The sequence below is a fragment of the Ascaphus truei genome, unplaced genomic scaffold (assembly GCF_040206685.1).
Source record: "Ascaphus truei isolate aAscTru1 unplaced genomic scaffold, aAscTru1.hap1 HAP1_SCAFFOLD_415, whole genome shotgun sequence".
Lineage (NCBI taxonomy): Eukaryota > Metazoa > Chordata > Amphibia > Anura > Ascaphidae > Ascaphus > Ascaphus truei.
This window is the reverse complement of record NW_027456746.1, coordinates 151,111-170,078: the sequence shown is the minus strand read 5'-3', so window position 1 is coordinate 170,078 and position 18,968 is coordinate 151,111. Positions and strand designations below refer to the sequence as shown.

The window sequence follows — 18,968 nt, the reverse complement described above, 5'->3', positions numbered from 1 at the left end:
GAATACACGGTAATGATAATGAAGCATGGTCCCTCACTTCCCATGAGCTCTCAGTTGGGCGGAGGTCTGCGTTGCTGCTGGAATACATGGTAATGATTGAGCATGGTCCCTCACTTCCCATGAGCTCTCAGTTGGGGGGAGGTCTGCGTTGCTGCAGGAATACACGGTAATGATTGAGCATGGTCCCTCACTTCCCATGAGCTCTCAGTTGGGGGGAGGTCTGCGTTGCTGCAGGAATACATGGTAATGATTGAGCATGGTCCCTTACTTCCCATGAGCTCTCAGTTGGGCGGAGGTCTGCGTTGCTGCTGGAATACACGGTAATGATTGAGCATGGTCCCTTACTTCCCATGAGCTCTCAGTTGGGCGGAGGTCTGCGTTGCTGCTGGAATACATGGTAATGATTGAGCATGGTCCCTCACTTCCCATGAGCTCTCAGTTGGGGGGAGGTCTGCGTTGCTGCTGGAATACATGGTAATGATTGAGCATGGTCCCTCACTTCCCATGAGCTCTCAGTTGGGCGGAGGTCTGCGTTGCTGCAGGAATACATGGTAATGATTGAGCATGGTCCCTCACTTCCCATGAGCTCTCAGTTGGGGGGAGGTCTGCGTTGCTGCAGGAATACACGGTAATGATTGAGCATGGTCCCTCACTTCCCATGAGCTCTCAGTTGGGGGGAGGTCTGCGTTGCTGCAGGAATACATGGTAATGATTGAGCATGGTCCCTCACTTCCCATGAGCTCTCAGTTTGGCGGAGGTCTGCGTTGCTGCTGGAATACATGGTAATGATGGAGCATGGTCCCTCACTTCCCATGAGCTCTCAGTTGGGGGGAGGTCTGCGTTGCTGCTGGAATACACGGTAATGATTGAGCATGGTCCCTCACTTCCCATGAGCTCTCAGTTGGGCGGAGGTCTGCGTTGCTGCAGGAATACACGGTAAAGATAATGAAGCATGGTCCCTCACTTCCCATGAGCTCTCAGTTGGGGGGAGGTCTGCGTTGCTGCAGGAATACATGGTAATGATAATGAAGCATGGTCCCTCACTTCCCATGAACTCTCAGTTGGGGGGAGGTCTGCGTTGCTGCTGGAATACATGGTAATGATTGAGCATGGTCCCTCACTTCCCATGAGCTCTCAGTTGGGGGGAGGTCTGCGTTGCTGCAGGAATACACGGTAATGATAATGAAGCATGGTCCCTCACTTCCCATGAGCTCTCAGTTGGGGGGAGGTCCGCGTTACTGCTGGAATACATGGTAATGATTGAGCATGGTCCCTCACTTCCCATGAGCTCTCAGTTGGGGGGAGGTCTGCGTTGCTGCTGGAATACACGGTAATGATAATGAAGCATGGTCCCTCACTTCCCATGAGCTCTCAGTTGGGGGGAGGTCTGCGTTGCTGCTGGAATACACGGTAATGATTGAGCATGGTCCCTCACTTCCCATGAGCTCTCAGTTGGGGGGAGGTCTGCGTTGCTGCAGGAATACACGGTAATGATAATGAAGCATGGTCCCTCACTTCCCATGAGCTCTCAGTTGGGGGGAGGTCTGCGTTGCTGCAGGAATACATGGTAATGATGGAGCATGGTCCCTCACTTCCCATGAGCTCTCAGTTGGGGGGAGGTCTGCGTTGCTGCTGGAATACATGGTAATGATGGAGCATGGTCCCTCACTTCCCATGAGCTCTCAGTTGGGGGAGGTCTGCGTTGCTGCAGGAATACATGGTAATGATGGAGCATGGTCCCTCACTTCCCATGAGCTCTCAGTTGGGGGGAGGTCTGCGTTGCTGCTGGAATACATGGTAATGATGGAGCATGGTCCCTCACTTCCCATGAGCTCTCAGTTGGGGGGAGGTCTGCGTTGCTGCTGGAATACATGGTAATGATTGAGCATGGTCCCTCACTTCCCATGAGCTCTCAGTTGGGGGGAGGTCTGCGTTGCTGCTGGAATACACGGTAATGATAATGAAGCATGGTCCCTCACTTCCCATGAGCTCTCAGTTGGGGGGAGGTCTGCGTTGCTGCAGGAATACACGGTAATGATTGAGCATGGTCCCTCACTTCCCATGAGCTCTCAGTTGGGCGGAGGTCTGCGTTGCTGCAGGAATTTCTGCTCTATGTGCCCTGTGACAGCTTTGTGTCTTCTCCTGATAGGTAACTAGCTCAGGGGATCACTGTGTGTGTACCTGTGCTCTCACCTGTGGCGTGAGATAGTGAGGGTGAGCGATGGACGGGGAGCGAGGGCGCTACAGCCGCAGACTGGTGAGGTGCTTTTATTATTTGCCTTTATTCCCTCTTGGTGAATGTCCTAGTGATGTTGTGCGAGGTCTCACTCTGTGCCCTCTATCAGAGACGCACGCTCCGGCGGCGTTACGAGGATGACGGGATCTCGGATGATGACATTGAAGGGAAGAGAACGTTCGACCTGGAGGAGAAACTGCGGAGCGCCAAGTACAACACCAACTTCGTCATCTTCATGGAGGGCGAAGGTCAGGGTCGTATAGAGAGGGCAGGGGGCATCACAGGAGGAAATACTGCCCCCCCCCTCTGGTACCCCTGCTCCCCCCTCTGGTACCCCTGCCCCCCCCCTCTGGTACCCCTGCCCCCCCCCCCTCTGGTACCCCTGCCCCCCCCCCCCCCTCTGGTACCCCTGCTCCCCCCTCTGGTACCCCTGCTCCCCCCTCTGGTACCCCTGCTCCCCCCCCTCTGGTACCCCTGCACCCCCCCTCTGGTACCCCTGCCCCCCCCCCTCTGGTACCCCTGCCCCCCCCCCCTCTGGTACCCCTGCCCGCCCCCCCCCTCTGGTACCCCTGCCCCCCCCCCCCTCTGGTACCCCTGCCCCCCCCCCCTCTGGTACCCCTGCCCCCCCCCCCCTCTGGTACCCCTGCCCCCCCCCCCTCTGGTACCCCTGCCCCCCCCCCTCTGGTACCCCTGCCCCCCCCCCTGGTACCCCTGCCCCCCCCCCCCCCTGGTACCCCTGCCCCCCCCCTCTGGTACCCCTGCCCCCCCCCCTCTGGTACCCCTGCCCCCCCCTCTGGTACCCCTGCCCCCCCCTCTGGTACCCCTGCCCCCCCCTCTGGTACCCCTGCCCCCCCCTCTGGTACCCCTGCTCCCCCCTCTGGTACCCCTGCTCCCCCCTCTGGTACCCCTGCCCCCCACTCTGGTACCCCTGCCCCCCCCCCCCTCTGGTACCCCTGCCCCCCCCCTCTGGTACCCCTGCTCCCCCCTCTGGTACCCCTGCTCCCCCCTCTGGTACCCCTGCCCCCACTCTGGTACCCCTGCCCCCCCCCCCTCTGGTACCCCTGCCCCCCCCCTCTGGTACCCCTGCCCCCCCCCTCTGGTACCCCTGCCCCCCCCTCTGGTACCCCTGCCCCCCCCCCTCTGGTACCCCTGCCCCCCCCCCTCTGGTACCCCTGCCCCCCCCCCTCTGGTACCCCTGCCCCCCCCCCTCTGGTACCCCTGCCCCCCCCCCTCTGGTACCCCTGCTCCCCCTCTGGTACCCCTGCCCCCCCCCCCTCTGGTACCCCTGCCCCCCCCCCCCTCTGGTACCCCTGCTCCCCCCTCTGGTACCCCTGCTCCCCCCTCTGGTACCCCTGCCCCCCCCCCCCTCTGGTACACCTGCCCCCCCCCCTCTGGTACACCTGCCCCCCCCTCTCATACCCCTGCCCCCCCTCTGGTACCCCTGCCCCCCCCCTCTCTTGTACACCCTGCCCCCCCCCTCTGGTACCCCTGCCCCTCCCCCTCTGGTACCCCTGCCCCCCCCCCTCTGGTACCCCTGCCCCCCCCCCCTCTGGTACCCCTGCTCCCCCCTCTGGTACCCCTGCCCCCCCCCCTCTGGTACCCCTGCCCCCCCCTCTGGTACCCCTGCCCCCCCCTCTCTTGTACACCCGGCCCCCCCCCTCTCTTGTACACCCGGCCCCCGTGCCTTACACCCTGCTCTGTCTTCCTCAGACTTCAATATGCGATACATCCAGCAGGGAGGGCTGCGGGACCCGCTTATATTCACTAGTCCGGAAGGACTTGGCATCAAGTGAGTACATGTTTGTGGCTAGAAGCGGGCGTGCCGGGGCTGCCAGATACGCCGGTGTGGGAGACTCCTCACAGAACCGGGGAGGAGGGCAGACATGTTTATAGGGATGTTGTCTACGGGTCTCACTCTGGATCGTCTTTACTCCCCAACAGGATGCCGGACCCCAGCTTCAGCGTGAGCGATGTGAAGATGTTTGTGGGTAAGTTCCTGCCTGTTTCCGGACCTTGTCTGGGTGCAGAGGCTGGGAAGGTAACGTGTCTCCGTTTCCCAGGGAGTCGGCGCATCGTAGATGTTATGGATGTGGGCACACAGCGGGGCATCGAGATGACCATGGCACAGTGGGCAAAGTACTATGAGACCCCCGAAGAGGAGCGGGACAAGCTGTACAACGTGATCAGCCTGGAGTTCAGCCACACCAAGCTAGAGAGCCTGGTGCAAAGGCCGGCTACGGTCAGCAGCTCTGCCAGGGGTCTCACGCCTCCACCCGTCCCTCCGCAGCTCTGCCAGGCTTCTGTCCCTCCGCAGCTCTGCCAGGCTTCTCGCGCCTCACCCGTCCCTCCGCAGCTCTGCCAGGCTTCTCGCGCCTCCACCCGTCCCTCCGCAGCTCTGCCAGGCTTCTCGCGCCTCCACCCGTCCCTCCGCAGCTCTGCCAGGCTTCTCTCACTCCTCCACCCGTCCCTCCGCAGCTCTGCCAGGCTTCTCTCACTCCTCCACCCGTCCCTCCGCAGCTCTGCCAGGCTTCTCGCGCCTCCACCCGTCCCTCCGCAGCTCTGCCAGGCTTCTCTCACGCCTCCACCCATCCCTCCGCAGCTCTGCCAGGCTTCTCTCACGCCTCCACCCGTCCCTCCGCAGCTCTGCCAGGCTTCTCTCACTCCTCCACCCGTCCCTCCGCAGCTCTGCCAGGCTTCTCGCGCCTCCACCCGTCCCTCCGCAGCTCTGCCAGGCTTCTCTCACGCCTCCACCCATCCCTCCGCAGCTCTGCCAGGCGTCTCTCACTCCTCTACCCGTCCCTCCGCAGCTCTGCCAGGCTTCTCTCACTCCTCCACCTGTCCCTCCGCAGCTCTGCCAGGCGTCTCGCGCCTCCACCCGTCCCTCCGCAGCTCTGCCAGGCTTCTCGCGCCTCCTCCCGTCCCTCCGCAGCTCTGCAGGCTTCTCTCACGCCTCCACCCATCCCTCCGCAGCTCTGCCAGGCGTCTCTCACTCCTCCACCCGTCCCTCCGCAGCTCTGCCAGGCTTCTCTCACTCCTCCACCTGTCCCTCCGCAGCTCTGCCATGCTTCTCGCGCCTCCACCCGTCCCTCCGCAGCTCTGCCAGGCTTCTCGCGCCTCCACCCGTCCCTCCGCAGCTCTGCCAGGCTTCTCTCACTCCTCCACCTGTCCCTCCGCAGCTCTGCCAGGCTTCTCTCGCTCCTCCACCTGTCCCTCCGCAGCTCTGCCAGGCTTCTCGCGCCTCCACCCATCCCTCCGCAGATCTGCCAGGCTTCTCGCTCCTCCACCCGTCCCTCCGCATCTCTGCCAGGCTTCTCATGCCTCCACCCGTCCCTCCGCAGCTCTGCCAGGCTTCTGTCACTTCTCCACCCGTCCCTCCGCAGCTCTGCCAGGCGTCTCTCGCGCCTCCACCCGTCCCTCCGCAGCTCTGCCAGGCGTCTCTCGCGCCTCCACCCGTCCCTCCGCAGCTCTGCCAGGCTTCTCTCACTCCTCCACCTGTCCCTCCGCAGCTCTGCCAGGCTTCTCTCACGCCTCCACCCGTCCCTCCGCAGCTCTGCCAGGCTTCTCTCACGCCTCCACCTGTCCCTCCGCAGCTCTGCCAGGCTTCTCTCACGCCTCCACCCGTCCCTCTGCAGCTCTGCCAGGCTTCTCGCGCCTCCACCTGTCCCTCCACAGCTCTGCCAGGCGTCTCTCACTCCTCCACCTGTCCCACCACAGCTCTGCCAGGCTTCTCGCGCCTCCACCTGTCCCTCCGCAGCTCTGCCAGGCTTCTCTCACTCCTCCACCCGTCCCTCCGCAGCTCTGCCAGGCTTCTCTCACTCCTCCACCCGTCCCTCCGCAGCTCTGCCAGGCTTCTCGCGCCTCCACCCGTCCCTCCGCAGCTCTGCCAGGCTTCTCGCGCCTCCACCTGTCCCTCCGCAGCTCTGCCAGGCTTCTCTCACTCCTCCACCCGTCCCTCCGCAGCTCTGCCAGGCTTCTCTCACGCCTCCACCCGTCCCTCCGCAGCTCTGCCAGGCTTCTCTCACTCCTCCACCCGTCCCTCCGCAGCTCTGCCAGGCTTCTCGCGCCTCCACCCGTCCCTCCGCAGCTCTGCCAGGCTTCTCACGCCTCCACCCGTCCCTCCGCAGCTCTACCAGGCTTCTCTCACTCCTCCACCCGTCCCTCCGCAGCTCTGCCAGGCTTCTCTCACTCTTCCACCCTTCCCTCCGCAGCTCTGCCAGGCTTCTCTCACGCCTCCACCCGTCCCTCCGCAGCTCTGCCAGGCTTCTCTCACGCCTCCACCTGTCCCTCCGCAGCTCTGCCAGGCTTCTCTCACTCCTCCACCTGTCCCTCCGCAGCTCTGCCAGGCGTCTCTCACGCCTCCACCCGTCCCTCCGCAGCTCTGCCAGGCTTCTCTCACTCCTCCACCCGTCCCTCCGCAGCTCTGCCAGGCTTCTCACTCCTCCACCCGTCCCTCCGCAGCTCTGCCAGGCTTCTCTCACGCCTCCACCTGTCCCTCCGCAGCTCTGCCAGGCGTCTCTCACGCCTCCACCCGTCCCTCCGCAGCTCTGCCAGGCGTCTCTCACGCCTCCACCCGTCCCTCCTCAGCTCTTCCAGGCTTCCCGTGCCTCCACCCGTCCCTCCGCAGCTCTGCCAGGCTTCTCTCGTGCCACCACCCGTCCCTCCGCAGCTCTGCCAGGCTTCTCTCGCTCCTCCACCTGTCCCTCCGCAGCTCTGCCAGGTTTCTCATGCCTCCACCTGTCCCTCCGCAGCTCTGCCAGGCTTCTCATGCCTCCACCTGTCCCTAAGCAGCTCTGCCAGGCTTCTCACTCTTCCACCCGTCCCTCCGCAGCTCTGCCAGGCGTCTCTCACGCCTCCACCCTTCCCTCCGCAGCTCTGCCAGGCTTCTCTCACGCCTCCACCCGTCCCTCAGCAGCTCTGCCAGGCTTCTCTCACGCCTCCACCCGTCCCTCCGCAGCTCTGCCAGGCGTCTCTCACGCCTCCACCCTTCCCTCCGCAGCTCTGCCAGGCTTCTCTCACGCCTCCACCTGTCCCTCCGTAGCTCTGCCAGGCTTCTCTCACGCCTCCACCCGTCCCTCCTCAGCTCTGCCAGGCTTCTCATGCCTCCACCTGTCCCTCCGCAGCTCTGCCAGGCTTCTCACTCTTCCACCCGTCCCTCCGCAGCTCTGCCAGGCGTCTCACGCCTCCACCTGTCCCTCCGTAGCTCTGCCAGGCTTCTCTCACGCCTCCACCCGTCCCTCCTCAGCTCTGCCAGGCTTCTCTCACTCCTCCACCTGTCCCTCCGCAGCTCTGCCAGGCTTCTCTCAAGCCTCCACCCGTCCCTCCGCAGCTCTGCCAGGCTTCTCTCACGCCTCCACCCTTCCCTCCGCAGCTCTGCCAGGCTTCTCTCACGCCTCCACCCGTCCCTCAGCAGCTCTGCCAGGCTTCTCTCATGCCTCCACCCGTCCCTCCGCAGCTCTGCCAGGCTTCTCTCACGCCTCCACCCTTCCCTCCGCAGCTCTGCCAGGCTTCTCTCACTACTCCACCCGTCCCTCCGCAGCTCTGCCAGGCTTCTCGCGCCTCCACCCGTCCCTCCGCAGCTCTGCCAAGCTTCTCACGCCTCCACCCGTCCCTCCGCAGCTCTGCCAGGCTTCTCTCTCTCCTCCACCCGTCCCTCCGCAGCTCTGCCAGGCTTCTCTCACTCCTCCACCCGTCCCTCCGCAGCTCTGCCAGGCTTCTCTCACGCCTCCACCTGTCCCGCAGCTCTGCCAGGCGTCTCTCACGCCTCCACCCGTCCCTCCACAGCTCTGCCAGGCGTCTCTCACGCCTCCACCCGTCCCTCCGCAGCTCTGCCAGGCGTCTCTCACGCCTCCACCCGTCCCTCCGCAGCTCTGCCAGGCTTCTCTCACGCCTCCACCCGTCCCTTCGCAGCTCTGCCAGGCTTCTCTCACGCCTCCACCCGTCCCTCCTCAGCTCTGCCAGACTTCTCTCGCTCCTCCACCTGTCCCTCCGCAGCTCTGCCAGGCTTCCCGTGCCTCCACCCGTCCCTCCGCAGCTCTGCCAGGCGTCTCTCACTCCTCCACCTGTCCCTCCGCAGCTCTGCCAGGCTTCCCGTGCCTCCACCCGTCCCTCCGCAGCTCTGCCAGGCTTCTCTCACTCCTCCACCCGTCCCTCCGCAGCTCTGCCAGGCGTCTCTCACACCTCCCCCCGTCCCTCCACAGCTCTGCCAGGCGTCTCTCACTCCTCCACCTGTCCCTCCGCAGCTCTGCCAGGCTTCCCGTGCCTCCACCCGTCCCTCCGCAGCTCTGCCAGGCTTCTCTCGTGCCACCACCCGTCCCTCCGCAGCTCTGCCAGGCGTCTCTCGCTCCTCCACCTGTCCCTCCGCAGCTCTGCCAGGCTTCCCGTGCCTCCACCTGTCCCTCCGCAGCTCTGCCAGGCTTCTCATGCCTCCACCCGTCCCTCCGCAGCTCTGCCAGGCGTCTCTCCTCCACCCGTCCCTCCGCAGCTCTGCCAGGCTTCCCGTGCCTCCACCCTTCCCTCCGCAGCTCTGCCAGGCTTCTCTCGCTCCTCCACCTGTCCCTCCGCAGCTCTGCCAGGCTTCTCATGCCTCCACCCGTCCCTCCGCAGCTCTGCCAGGCTTCTCATGCCTCCACCCGTCCCTCCGCAGCTCTGCCAGGCTTCTCATGCCTCCACCCGTCCCTCCGCAGCTCTGCCAGGCTTCTCTCACTCTTCCACCCGTCCCTCCGCAGCTCTGCCAGGCGTCTCTCACGCCTCCACCTGTCCCTCCGCAGCTCTGCCAGGCATCTCTCACGCCTCCACCCGTCCCTCCTCAGCTCTGCCAGGCTTCTCTCACTCCTCCACCTGTCCCTCCGCAGCTCTGCCAGGCTTCTCTCAAGCCTCCACCCGTCCCTCCGCAGCTCTGCCAGGCTTCTCACGCCTCCACCCTTCCCTCCGCAGCTCTGCCAGGCTTCTCTCACGCCTCCACCCGTCCCTCCGCAGCTCTGCCAGGCTTCTCTCACGCCTCCACCCTTCTCTCCGCAGCTCTGCCAGGCTTCTCTCACTCCTCCACCCGTCCCTCCGCAGCTCTGCCAGGCTTCTCGCGCCTCCACCCGTCCCTCTGCAGCTCTGCCAGGCTTCTCACGCCTCCAACCGTCCCTCCGCAGCTCTGCCAGGCTTCTCTCACGCCTCCACCCGTCCCTCCACAGCTCTGCCAGGCGTCTCTCACGCCTCCACCTGTCCCTCCGCAGCTCTGCCGGCCGTCTCTCACGCCTCCACCCGTCCCTCCGCAGCTCTGCCAGGCTTCTCTCACGCCTCCACCCGTCCCTCCGCAGCTCTGCCAGGCTTCTCTCACGCCTCCACCCGTCCCTCCGCAGCTCTGCCAGGCTTCTCTCACGCCTCCACCCGTCCCTCCGCAGCTCTGCCAGGCGTCTCTCACGCCTCCCCCCGTCCCTCCACAGCTCTGCCAGGCGTCTCTCACTCCTCCACCTGTCCCTCCGCAGCTCTGCCAGGCTTCCCGTGCCTCCACCCGTCCCTCCGCAGCTCTGCCAGGCTTCTCTCGTGCCACCACCCGTCCCTCCGCAGCTCTGCCAGGCGTCTCTCGCTCCTCCACCTGTCCCTCCGCAGCTCTGCCAGGCTTCCCGTGCCTCCACCTGTCCCTCCGCAGCTCTGCCAGGCTTCTCATGCCTCCACCCGTCCCTCCGCAGCTCTGCCAGGCGTCTCTCCTCCACCCGTCCCTCCGCAGCTCTGCCAGGCTTCCCGTGCCACCACCCGTCCCTCCGCAGCTCTGCCAGGCTTCTCATGCCTCCACCCGTCCCTCCGCAGCTCTGCCAGGCTTCTCTCACTCTTCCACCCGTCCCTCCGCAGCTCTGCCAGGCGTCTCTCACGCCTCCACCTGTCCCTCCGCAGCTCTGCCAGGCATCTCTCACGCCTCCACCCGTCCCTCCTCAGCTCTGCCAGGCTTCTCTCACTCCTCCACCTGTCCCTCCGCAGCTCTGCCAGGCTTCTCTCAAGCCTCCACCCGTCCCTCCGCAGCTCTGCCAGGCTTCTCACGCCTCCACCCTTCCCTCCGCAGCTCTGCCAGGCTTCTCTCACGCCTCCACCCGTCCCTCCGCAGCTCTGCCAGGCTTCTCTCACGCCTCCACCCTTCTCTCCGCAGCTCTGCCAGGCTTCTCTCACTCCTCCACCCGTCCCTCCGCAGCTCTGCCAGGCTTCTCGCGCCTCCACCCGTCCCTCTGCAGCTCTGCCAGGCTTCTCACGCCTCCACCCGTCCCTCCGCAGCTCTGCCAGGCTTCTCTCACGCCTCCACCCGTCCCTCCACAGCTCTGCAAGGCGTCTCTCACGCCTCCACCTGTCCCTCCGCAGCTCTGCCGGCCGTCTCTCACGCCTCCACCCGTCCCTCCGCAGCTCTGCCAGGCTTCTCTCACGCCTCCACCCGTCCCTCCGCAGCTCTGCCAGGCTTCTCTCACGCCTCCACCCGTCCCTCCGCAGCTCTGCCAGGCTTCTCTCACTCCTCCACCCGTCCCTCCGCAGCTCTGCCAGGCTTCTCTCACGCCTCCACCTGTCCCTCCACCTGTCCCTCCGCAGCTCTGCCAGGCTTCCCGTGCCTCCACCCGCCCCTCCGCAGCTCTGCCAGGCTTCTCTCACTCCTCCACCCGTCCCTCCGCAGCTCTGCCAGGCTTCTCGCGCCTCCACCCGTCCCTCCGCAGCTCTGCCAGTCTTCTCTCACTCCTCCACCCGTCCCTCCGCAGCTCTGCCAGGCTTCTCTCACGCCCCCACCCGTCCCTCCTCAGCTCTGCCAGACTTCTCTCGCTCCTCCACCTGTCCCTCCGCAGCTCTGCCAGGCTTCCCGTGCCTCCACCCGTCCCTCCGCAGCTCTGCCAGGCTTCTCTCACGCCTCCACCCATCCCTCCGCAGCTCTGCCAGGCGTCTCTCACTCCTCCACCTGTCCCTCCGCAGCTCTGCCAGGCTTCTCTCGCTCCTCCACCTGTCCCTCCGCAGCTCTGCCAGGCTTCTCTCGTGCCACCACCCGTCCCTCCGCAGCTCTGCCAGGCGTCTCTCGCTCCTCCACCTGTCCCTCCGCAGCTCTGCCAGGCTTCCCGTGCCTCCACCTGTCCCTCCGCAGCTCTGCCAGGCTTCTCTCCTCCACCCGTCCCTCCGCAGCTCTGCCAGGCTTCCCGTGCCACCACCCGTCCCTCCGCAGCTCTGCCAGGCGTCTCTCGCTCCTCCACCTGTCCCTCCGCAGCTCTGCCAGGCTTCTCATGCCTCCACCCGTCCCTCCGCAGCTCTGCCAGGCTTCTCATGCCTCCACCCGTCCCTCCGCAGCTCTGCCAGGCTTCTCATGCCTCCACCCGTCCCTCCGCAGCTCTGCCAGGCGTCTCTCACGCCTCCACCTGTCCCTCCGCAGCTCTGCCAGGCATCTCTCACGCCTCCACCCGTCCCTCCTCAGCTTTGCCAGGCGTCTCTCGCTCCTCCACCTGTCCCTCCGCAGCTCTGCCAGGCTTCTCTCAAGCCTCCACCCGTCCCTCCGCAGCTCTGCCAGGCTTCTCACGCCTCCACCCTTCCCTCCGCAGCTCTGCCAGGCTTCTCGCGCCTCCACCCGTCCCTCCGCAGCTCTGCCAGGCGTCTCTCATGCCTCCACCTGTCCCTCCGCAGCTCTGCCAGGCGTCTCTCACGCCTCCACCCATCCCTCCGCAGCTCTGCCAGGCTTCTCTCACGCCTCCACCCGTCCCTCCGCAGCTCTGCCAGGCTTTTCTCACTCCTCCACCCGTCCCTCCGCTGCTCTGCCAGGCTTCTCTCACGCCTCCACCTGTCCCTCCACCTGTCCCTCCGCAGCTCTGCCAGGCTTCCCGTGCCTCCACCCGCCCCTCCGCAGCTCTGCCAGGCTTCTCTCACTCCTCCACCCGTCCCTCCGCAGCTCTGCCAGGCTTCTCGCGCCTCCACCTGTCCCTCCGCAGCTCTGCCAGGCTTCTCTCACTCCTCCACCCGTCCCTCCGCAGCTCTGCCAGGCTTCTCTCACGCCCCCACCCGTCTCTCCTCAGCTCTGCCAGACTTCTCTCGCTCCTCCACCTGTCCCTCCGCAGCTCTGCCAGGCTTCCCGTGCCTCCACCCGTCCCTCCGCAGCTCTGCCAGGCTTCTCTCACGCCTCCACCCATCCCTCCGCAGCTCTGCCAGGCGTCTCTCACTCCTCCACCTGTCCCTCCGCAGCTCTGCCAGGCTTCTCTCGCTCCTCCACCTGTCCCTCCGCAGCTCTGCCAGGCTTCTCTCGCTCCTCCACCCGTCCCTCCGCAGCTCTGCCAGGCGTCTCTCACTCCTCCACCTGTCCCTCCGCAGCTCTGCCAGGCTTCTCTCGCTCCTCCACCTGTCCCTCCGCAGCTCTGCCAGGCTTCTCGTGCCTCCACCTGTCCCTCCGCAGCTCTGCCAGGCTTCTCATGCCTCCACCTGTCCCTCCGCAGCTCTGCCAGGCTTCTCATGCCTCCACCTGTCCCTCCGCAGCTCTGCCAGGCTTCTCACTCTTCCACCCGTCCCTCCGCAGCTCTGCCAGGCGTCTCTCACGCCTCCACCTGTCCCTCCGTAGCTCTGCCAGGCTTCTCTCACGCCTCCACCCGTCCCTCCTCAGCTCTGCCAGGCTTCTCTCACTCCTCCACCTGTCCCTCCGCAGCTCTGCCAGGCTTCTCTCACTCCTCCACCTGTCCCTCCGCAGCTCTGCCAGGCTTCTCTCAAGCCTCCACCCGTCCCTCCGCAGCTCTGCCAGGCTTCTCTCACGCCTCCACCCTTCCCTCCGCAGCTCTGCCAGGCTTCTCTCACGCCTCCACCCTTCCCTCCGCAGCTCTGCCAGGCTTCTCTCACTCCTCCACCCGTCCCTCCGCAGCTCTGCCAGGCTACTCGCGCCTCCACCCGTCCCTCCGCAGCTCTGCCAGGCTTCTCACGCCTCCACCCGTCCCTCCGCAGCTCTGCCAGGCTTCTCTCACTCCTCCACCCGTCCCTCCGCAGCTCTGCCAGGCTTCTCTCACTCCTCCACCCGTCCCTCCGCAGCTCTGCCAGGCTTCTCTCACGCCTCCACCCGTCCCTCCGCAGCTCTGCCAGGCGTCTCTCACGCCTCCACCCGTCCCTCCGCAGCTCTGCCAGGCGTCTCTCACGCCTCCACCCGTCCCTCCGCAGCTCTGCCAGGCGTCTCTCACGCCTCCACCCGTCCCTCCGCAGCTCTGCCAGGCGTCTCTCACGCCTCCACCCGTCCCGCAGCTCTGCCAGGCTTCTCTCACGCCTCCACCCGTCCCTTCGCAGCTCTGCCAGGCTTCTCTCACGCCTCCACCCGTCCCTCCGCAGCTCTGCCAGGCTTCTCTCAAGCCTCCACCCGTCCCTCCTCAGCTCTGCCAGACTTCTCTCGCTCCTCCACCTGTCCCTCCACAGCTCTGCCAGGCTTCCCGTGCCTCCACCCGTCCCTCCGCAGCTCTGCCAGGCTTCTCTCGTGCCACCACCCGTCCCTCCGCAGCTCTGCCAGGCGTCTCTCACTCCTCCACCTGTCCCTCCGCAGCTCTGCCAGGCTTCCCGTGCCTCCACCCGTCCCTCCGCAGCTCTGCCAGGCTTCTCTCGTGCCACCACCCGTCCCTCCGCAGCTCTGCCAGGCTTCTCTCGCTCCTCCACCCTTCCCTCCGCAGCTCTGCCAGGCTTCCCGTGCCTCCACCTGTCCCTCCGCAGCTCTGCCAGGCGTCTCTCACTCCTCCACCTGTCCCTCCGCAGCTCTGCCAGGCTTCCCGTGCCTCCACCCGTCCCTCCGCAGCTCTGCCAGGCTTCTCTCGTGCCACCACCCGTCCCTCCGCAGCTCTGCCAGGCTTCTCTCACGCCTCCACCCTTCCCTCCGCAGCTCTGCCAGGCTTCCCGTGCCTCCACCTGTCCCTCCGCAGCTCTGCCAGGCTTCTCATGCCTCCACCTGTCCCTCTGCAGCTCTGCCAGGCTTCTCTCACTCTTCCACCCGTCCCTCCGCAGCTCTGCCAGGCGTCTCTCACGCCTCCACCTGTCCCTCCGCAGCTCTGCCAGGCTTCTCTCACGCCTCCACCCGTCCCTCCGCAGCTCTGCCAGGCTTCTCTCGCGCCTCCACCCGCCCCTCCGCAGCTCTGCCAGGCTTCTCTCACGCCTCCACCCTTCCCTCCGCAGCTCTGCCAGGCTTCTCTCAAGCCTCCACCCGTCCCTCCGCAGCTCTGCCAGGCTTCTCTCACGCCTCCACCCGTCCCTCAGCAGCTCTGCCAGGCTTCTCTCACGCCTCCACCCGTCCCTCCGCAGCTCTGCCAGGCTTCTCTCACGCCTCCACCCGTCCCTCAGCAGCTCTGCCAGGCTTTTCTCAGGCCTCCACCCGTCCCTCAGCAGCTCTGCCAGGCTTCTCTCACGCCTTCACCCGTCCCTCCGCAGCTCTGCCAGGCTTCTCTCGCTCCTCCACCCGTCCCTCCGCAGCTCTGCCAGACGTCTCTCCCTGCCCCCCTCCCCCTCATGCTGCGTTGTGCGCGTCTCTCCCTGCCCCATGCTTCATGCGTCTCTCTCCCTGCCCCCCCTTATGCTGCGTCTCTCTCCCTGCCCCCCCTCACGATGCGTCTCTCCCTGCCCCCCCTCACGATGCGTCTCTCTCCCTGCCCCCACTCACGCTGCATCTCTCTCCCTGCCCCCCCTCACGCTGCGTCTCTCTCCCTGCCCCCCCTCACGCTGCGTCTCTGTCCCTGCCCCCCCTCACGCTGCGTTTCTCTCCCTGCCCCCACTCACGCTGCGTCTCTCTCCCTGCCCCCTCTCACGCTGCGTCTCTCTCCCTGCCCCCCCTCACGCTGCGTCTCTCTCCCTGCCCCCCTCACGCTGCGTCTCTCTCCCTGCCCCCCTCACGCTGCGTCTCTCTCCCTGTCCCCCCTCACGCTGCGTCTCTCTCCCTGTCCCCCCTCACGCTGCGTCTCTCTCCCTGTCCCCCCTCACGCTGCGTCTCTCTCCCTGTCCCCCCTCACGCTGCGTCTCTCTCCCTGTCCCCCCTCACGCTGCGTCTCTCTCCCTGCCCCCCCTCACGCTGCGTCTCTCTCCCTGCCCCCCCTCACGCTGCGTCTCTCTCCCTGTCCCCCCTCACGCTGTGCGTCTCTCCCTGCCCCCCCTCACGATGCGTCTCCCTCCCTGCCCCCCCCTCACGTTGCGTCTCTCTCCCTGCCCCCTCACGCTGTCTCTCCCTCGCTGCCCCCCCCTCGCGCGCTCTCTCCCTCGCTGCGCCCTCCCTTGCGCGCTCTCTCCCTCGCTGCCCCCCCCCTCGCGCGCTCTCTCCCTCGCTGCCTCCCCTCGCGCGCTCTCTCCCTCGCTGCCCCCCCCTCGCGCGCTGTCTCCCTCGCTGCCCCCCCTCGCGCGCTCTCTCCCTCCCGTCGCGCGCTCTCTCCCTCGCTGCCCCCCCCTCGCGCGCTCTCTCCCTCGCTGCCCCCCCCTCGCGCCCTCTCTCCCTCGCTGCCCCCCCTCGCGCGCTCTCTCCCTCGCTGCCCCCCCCTCGCGCGCTCTCTCCCTCGCTGCCCCCCCTCGCGCGCTCTCCCTCGCTGCCCCCCCCTCGCGCGCTCTCTCCCTCGCTGCCCCCCCTCGCGCGCTCTCTCCCTCGCTGCCCCCCCTCGCGCGCTCTCTCCCTCGCTGCCCCCCCCTCGCGCGCTCTCTCCCTCGCTGCCCCCCCTTCGCGCGCTCTCTCCCTCGCTGCCCCCCCCTCGCGCGCTCTCTCCCTCGCTGCCCCCCCTCGAGTGGTCTCTCTCGCTGCCCCCCCCCCTCGCGCGCTCTCTCCCTCGCTGCCCCCCCCCTCGCGCGCTCTCTCCCTCGCTGCCCCCCCCTCGAGCGCTGTCTCTCTCGCTGCCCCCGCCTCGCGCGCTCTCTCCCTCACTGCCCCCCCCCTCGCGCGCTTTCTCCCTCGCTGCCCCCCCTCATACGCTCTCTCCCTCTCTGCCCCCCCCCTCGCGCGCTCTCTCCCTCTCTACCCCCCCCCTCGCGCGCTCTCTCCCTCTGCCCCCCCCAGCGCTCTCCCTCTCTGCCCTCCCCAGCGCTCTCCCTCTCTGCCCTCCCCAGCGCTCTCCCTCTCTGCCCTCCCCAGCGCTCTCCCTCTCTGCACTCTCTCCCTCGCTGCCCCCCCCTCGCGCGCTCTCTCCCTCGCTGCCCCCCTCGCGCGCTCTCTCCCTCGCTGCCCCCCCTCGCGCGCTCTCTCCCTCGCTGCCCCCCCCTTCGCGCGCTCTCTCCCTCGCTGCCCCCCCCTCGCGCGCTCTCTCCCTCGCTGCCCCCCCCCTCGCGCGCTCTCTCCCTCGCTGCCCCCCCTCGCGCGCTCTCTCCCTCGCTGCCCCCCCCGTCGCGCGCTCTCTCCCTCGCTGCCCCCCCGTCGCGCGCTCTCTCCGTCGCTGCCCCCCCGTCGCGCTCTCTCCCTCGCTGCCCCCCCGTCGCGCGCTCTCTCCCTCGCTGCCCCCCCGTCGCGCGCTCTCTCCCTCGCTGCCCCCCCGTCGCGCGCTCTCTCCCTCGCTGCCCCCCCGTCGCGCGTTCTCTCCCTCGCTGCCCCCGCTTCGCGCGCGCTCTCCCTCGCTGCCCCCTTGCGCGCGCTCTCACTCGCTGCCCCCCCCTCGCGCGCTCTCTCTCTCCCTCGCTGCCCCCCCCTCGCGCGCTCTCTCTCTCTCCCTCGCTGCCCCCCCCCCCCCCTCGCGCGGTCTCTCTCTCTCCCTCGCTGCCCCCCCACTCACGCGCTCTTTCTCCCTCGCTGCCCCCCCCCTCGTGCGCTCTCTCCATCGTTGCCCCCCCCCTCGCGCGCTCTCTCTCCCTCTCTCTCCCTCGCTGCCCCCCCTCGCGCGCTCTCTCTCCCTCGCTGCCCCCCCCTTGCGCGCTCTCTCTCCCTCGCTGCCCCCCCCTTGCGCGCTCTCTCTCTCCCTCGCTGCCCCCCCCCCTGCACGCTCTCTCTCTCCCTCGCTGCCCCCCCCCTCGCACGCTCTCTCCCTCGCTGCCCCCCCCCCCTCGCGCGCTCTCTCCCTCGCTGCCCCCCCCCCCTGCACGCTCTCTCTCTCCCTCGCTGCCCCCCCCCTCGCGCGCTCTCTCCCTCGCTGCCCCCCCCCCCCTCGCGCGCTCTCTCCCTCGCTGCCCCCCCCCCCCTCGCGCGCTCTCTCCCTCGCTCCCTCGCTGCCCCCCTCCTCGCACGCATCCCCCCCTTCCTCACGCTGTGTCTTTGCCCCTGTGCAGGTGGATCAGATAGACTGGGTGGATAACATTTGGCCGAGGCACCTGAAGGAACGGCAGACGGAGTCCACCAATGTGATCCAGGAGATGCAGTACCCCAAGGTGCAGAAGTGAGTGTCCCGCCATGTTCCCTCCCAGCATGCACTGCTCACACCCTGGGGGAGGGGGAGGTGGGGGCTTATCTTCCTGGTATACAGGGGTAGTGTCACTGTGTGCGTGCTGCTCGCACGGGGGGGCTTATCTCCTGGTATACAGGGGTAGTGTCCCCGTGTGCGTGCTGCTCGCACGGGGGGCTTATCTCCTGGTATACAGGGGTTGTGTCCCCGTGTGCGTGCTGCTCGCACGGGGGGCTTATCTCCTGGTATACAGGGGTAGTGTCACTGTGTGCGTGCTGCTCGCACGGTGGGCTTATCTCCTTGTATACAGGGGTAGTGTCACTGTGTGCGTGCTGCTCGCACGGGGGGCTTATCTCCTGGTATACAGGGGTAGTGTCACCGTGTGCGTGCTGCTCGCACGGGGGGCTTATCTAAATGTATACAGGCGTAGTGTCACTGTGTGCGTCTGCTCGCACGGGGGGCTTATCTCCTGGTATACAGGGGTAGTGTCCCCGTGTGCGTGCTGCTCGCACGGGGGGCTTATCTCCTGGTATACAGGGGTTGTGTCCCCGTGTGCGTGCTGCTTGCACGGGGGGCTTATCTCCTGGTATACAGGGGTAGTGTCGCCGTGTGCGTGCTGCTCGCACGGGGGGCTTATCTCCTGGTATACAGGGGTAGTGTCACTGTGTGCGTGCTGCTCGCACGGGGGGCTTATCTCCTTGTATACAGGGGTAGTGTCACCGTGTGCGTGCTGCTCGCACGGGGGGCTTATCTCCTGGTATACAGGGGTAGTGTCCCCGTGTGCGTGCTGCTCGCACGGGGGGCTTATCTCCTGGTATACAGGGGTAGTGTCACTGTGCGTGCTGCTCGCACGGGGGGCTTATCTCCTGGTATACAGGGGTAGTGTCCCCGTGTGCGTGCTGCTCGCACGGGGGGCTTATCTCCTGGTATACAGGGGTAGTGTCACTGTGTGCGTGCTGCTCGCACGGTGGGCTTATCTCCTTGTATACAGGGGTAGTGTCACTGTGTGCGTGCTGCTCGCACGGGGGGCTTATCTCCTGGTATAAAGGGGTAGTGTCCCCGTGTGCGTGCTGCTCGCACGGGGGGCTTATCTCCTGGTATACAGGGGTAGTGTCACCGTGTGCGTGCTGCTCGCACGGGGGGCTTATCTCCTGGTATACAGGGGTAGTGTCACCGTGTGCGTGGTGCTCGCACGGGGGGCTTATCTAAATGTATACAGGGGTAGTGTCACCGTGTGCGTGCTGCTCGCACGGGGGGCTTATCTCCTGGTATACAGGGGTAGTGTCACGGTATGCGTGCTGCTCGCACGGGGGGCTTATCTCCTGGTATACAGGGGTAGTGTCACCGTGTGCATGCTGCTCGCACGGGGGGCTTATCTCCTGGTATACAGGGGTAGTGTCACCGTGTGCGTGCTGCTCGCACGGGGGGCTTATCTAAATGTATAC

The 18,968-nt window shown here is 66.7% G+C and overlaps 1 protein-coding gene across 2 annotated transcripts in view; it reads left to right on the top strand.

Annotated features, from left to right (window-relative positions):
• The window catches only part of KDM2A (lysine demethylase 2A), a 107,302-nt gene that overhangs the window by 8,707 nt on the left and 79,627 nt on the right, over positions 1-18,968 (top strand). Inside the window, exons 2-7 of one of the 2 annotated variants that reach the window (XM_075583967.1) lie at positions 2,150-2,257; positions 2,346-2,484; positions 3,947-4,025; positions 4,178-4,224; positions 4,297-4,475; positions 17,411-17,517. In XM_075583967.1, the coding sequence (XP_075440082.1) occupies positions 2,222-2,257; positions 2,346-2,484; positions 3,947-4,025; positions 4,178-4,224; positions 4,297-4,475; positions 17,411-17,517 (587 nt within the window). In that variant the 5' untranslated portion in view covers positions 2,150-2,221. Of the gene's footprint in view, positions 1-2,149; positions 2,258-2,307; positions 2,485-3,946; positions 4,026-4,177; positions 4,225-4,296; positions 4,476-17,410; positions 17,518-18,968 lie in introns of both variants that reach the window. The other variant, XM_075583968.1, reaches the window with a different exon arrangement.